This window comes from Otolemur garnettii, unplaced genomic scaffold (genome assembly GCF_000181295.1).
Source record: "Otolemur garnettii isolate 467f Iridium unplaced genomic scaffold, OtoGar3 scaffold00083, whole genome shotgun sequence".
NCBI classification, from domain to species: Eukaryota; Metazoa; Chordata; class Mammalia; order Primates; family Galagidae; genus Otolemur; species Otolemur garnettii.
The window spans coordinates 2,935,730-2,939,430 of NW_003852478.1; the positions used below are offsets into that span (position 1 = coordinate 2,935,730).

The 3,701-nt window shown below is 36.6% G+C and overlaps 1 protein-coding gene across 2 annotated transcripts in view; it reads right to left on the reverse strand.

Annotated features, from left to right (window-relative positions):
* GABRA2 (gamma-aminobutyric acid type A receptor alpha2 subunit) overlaps nt 1-3,701 on the reverse strand; it is a 130,773-nt gene that overhangs the window by 10,585 nt on the left and 116,487 nt on the right. For both annotated transcript variants that reach the window (XM_012808084.1, XM_023515980.1), the window contains exon 8: nt 2,582-2,784. In XM_012808084.1, coding sequence (XP_012663538.1) covers nt 2,582-2,784 — 203 coding nt within the window. The remainder of the gene's footprint in view (nt 1-2,581; nt 2,785-3,701) is intronic.

The window sequence follows — 3,701 nt, forward strand, 5'->3', positions numbered from 1 at the left end:
AGTTTTCAAATTTTTAAGAACACATCACATGCTCTTTGGATTGACAGATAATTTAACTGCCTTTACTCTTGTTTACTGATGTCAAAAGCAAAGCATTTCCGCCAGGCTGGTTAGTCAAAGAGAATATTAAAATGACCCATGGACGAAGCACTTGCATTTTAAGAACATTATTATTTCTACATAAAAATTAAATGGAAGAAATGCTAAAGCAGAAGTAGACCATGCTGAAATATCCGTTAGGTAGACAGGCTACTTTTAGACACCGTACTTGATTCCCTTTAGTTCTAAGAACATGTTATGTTAAAGGTAGCTTCATGAAACACTTTCAAAATTCCTTTGAATTAGGAAATTGGGTGGAGTATCCATTGATAAATTCACAATTGTCAAGTTCTAAAAACATCTCCAGGAAGGCAAAGAAGTCCTCTCCTTCCCATCACATATTCAGATGTTAAGACTAGAAACTCATCTATTCTTTCATTCAACAAACATTCCTGAGATGTCTAGTAAAGGCCAGGCACTGCCATGTGAAGGGCAAACCACATGCCTGGGGCAAAGTCCTCTTTAATTAACCCACAAGCACTAAGATAACATAATGATCTCAACTGTTGTCATGAACATCAGGTTGAAACAGGGTGAATTCAACATAGATTTATCTTGGCTACATGTGATTCAAGATATGGTAGATTTAAATCCAGTGTCCATCCATAGTAGGTTATTGCTTTTAGGAAGCTTTATCAAAAATTTATGTTTTACATTTATAGGTACTTCCATTTCCAAGTACAAGGATTGCGGCAGTATGTCATTGGAGATGCCAAGTTACTATGTGAATATTATTGGCACTCACTAACATTGACAACAATATATCAATAAATGCCTATATGGGAAGTTAGAGCATGGGATGTTCAACCTATCTTTTGTGACATACTTACAAAGAACTAAGTAATATTTACCTTCAAAAAGTATTAGTATAAAAGTGCACGGGCAATTAAAGTACCTAAAAGAAAGTAATTATATAGATAAAATTAAAAAGTAGTCTACAATGTGGGCCATGGAAACATAAATCAACATTGAAATGTAATGGGAATGCTCAAATAGTCTACAAATTAAGCATAGAAAAATAATCAGATTTCTAAAAAAAAATTCATTTATTGGCTTTATTAGTAGGGAAAACATGACTTATAAAATGAAATAAAGAGGGAGCCTTCCTAAAACTTCAATGGCTTACAAAATTAAGGGAAAAGAGTCAGAGTGTTGAAGTACAACATTCATTTCCTGTGTGTTTAAAGTGAAATACGATCATAAAAATGAAGAATAAATCATATTTAAGTAAAGAAAAAGAAATCAAATCAGCAAATACGTTATTGAAAACATAATGGAAGAAGCATTTATTTTTATTTTATATATTTTTTGAGATAGAGCCTCAAGCTGTCCCCTGGGTAGAGTGCTGTGGCATCACAGCTCACAGCAACTTCCTACTCCTGAGCTCAAGTGAGTCTCCTGCCTCAGCCTCCCAAGCTGCTGGGACCACAGGTGCCCACCACAACGCCCGGCTATTTTTTTGGTTGCAGCCGTCATTGTTGTTTTGGTGGGCCTGGACTAGATTCGAACCTGCCACCTTAGGTGTATGTGGCTGGTGCCTGAGCTACAGGCGCCGAGCCTGGAAGAAGCATTTTAAGTGGATATAATATTTGAAGAAATCCTCCAAATACAACATTTTACTATTACCAAGAATATTTTATATATCATTAGGGTATGTCCAAAACGTCCTCTTAAGCCAGGTAAATAATAATCTATAGAATGTAAAAGTAAACAGCTGTTGTAACAATACCACAAAACTCCACAATCTTCAGGACTGAAAGCCCCAAAATGGACACCACTAATCTCAAAAAATATCAGTCCTTAAGAATGTTGTTTCTATTTTCCTTTTGGACTGTAATATTGTAATACTGTAATATTCCTAAGGATCTCAACACTGAGGTATTTATTCCACAAAACACTACAGAGATACAATTGGCACCTGAGCTTTTATAATTAAGCCACAGAGATGGGGCTGGGTAAAGAGCGCCCAGCCTGCCGACAGAGCCTAGATTTCTGTAACAGGCAACGCTAATGCTACTTTCCTTTCAATCTCTTTATAATAATGCAGTGTGGTGTTTAAGAACATGAACTTAGATTTGGCTTCAAGTATATTTACGAACCAGTTGTGTGCATGTGCCCAAGTAAATTTCCTAAGCTTAAGCCTCTTCATCAGTAAAAAATGAGAATTTAGAAGAGACTCCGGCTGTGAAGATGCTACAAGGATGACGTAGAGAGTCTACGCTGGAAACTTAGCACAGTGCCTGACACATAGATCTCAAGAGGGGTTTAACAGAAGAGGGGGGTTAACACAAGTATTACTACCATAAGCACACCTAAGGATTTCAGGCAAGAAGACTTTAGATTGGTATGATCTGAATTCATGTATATATATGTATACATTAATACATATAGGAAAGTGCTTGATGTCAATTATAGAAACATCTGTTACAAGTTGAGTTTGTTAGGACACCCTTTTAATTATAATAAGGAAGTTCCGTCTTACCTTGTCATTTACTACACTCTTCCCATCCCAAGCCCATCCTCTTTTGGTGAAGTAATTTACAGTTGCAAATTCAATGAGGGCCGAGAACACAAAAGCATAGCACACAGCGATGAACCAGTCCATGGCAGTCGCATAAGCCACTTTGGGGAGCGAGTTCCGAGCACTGATGCTTAGAGTGGTCATTGTGAGAACAGTTGTCACTCCTGAAAAACAGAAGGTTGGAAATGAAAACATCAGTAAGTATTAGCAAGACAGCAAGGGAAAGAGATTATCCCCCCACCCCAAATGCTGGCTTCAGTAGCACTTTTATCGACTAAAAACCAAAAGAAATGGAAAGATTTTATTCTGTTTTATGGCTGAGTAGTATTCCACAGGGGTGTGTGTGTATACACCATGTTTTCTTTTTTTTTTTTTTATTAAGTCATTTGTACATAGATCATAAATACATTTATGCTATTATGGGATTCAATGTGTTGATTATTTGTACAAATTGGAGTGCTTACATCCTACTAATCAACATAGCCTTCACCTCATTTACTCAATTACAGATTAAGACCTCTGAGCTCTACACCTGATAGATCCAACTTACATGGATGGAGCTGGAAAATATTCTTCTTAATAAAGTATCTCAGGAATGGAGAAAAAAATATCCAATGTTCTCAGCACTACTGTGAAACCAATTTACAATCACTCACACAATTGTATGATAAATGAAACCGTATTTTCTTCATTCAGCCATCCGTTAGGTTGATTCCCTATCTCTGCTTTTGTGAATTATGCTGCAGTAAACACACAAGTGCAGGGGTCTTTTCAATAAAGTGACTTCTTTTCCTTTGGGTAGATACGCAGTAATGGGATTCCTGGATCAAACCATGTATCTACCCTTAGTTCCTTGAGAAATCTTCCTACTTTTTTCCATAGCAGTCATACTCATCTGTATTCCCACCAAGAGCATGTGAACTTTCCTGTTTTAACACATCCTCACCAACATACACTGTTTTTTGATGGTAAACAATGGTGACTCTTTGGTGTAAGAATTTCGATAATTCATTTAGGGTTTGTTTGCTGGTTTATTTTTGCTGTGGATCCTAAGAATTTTATTGTTAAAATGACGTGTCTT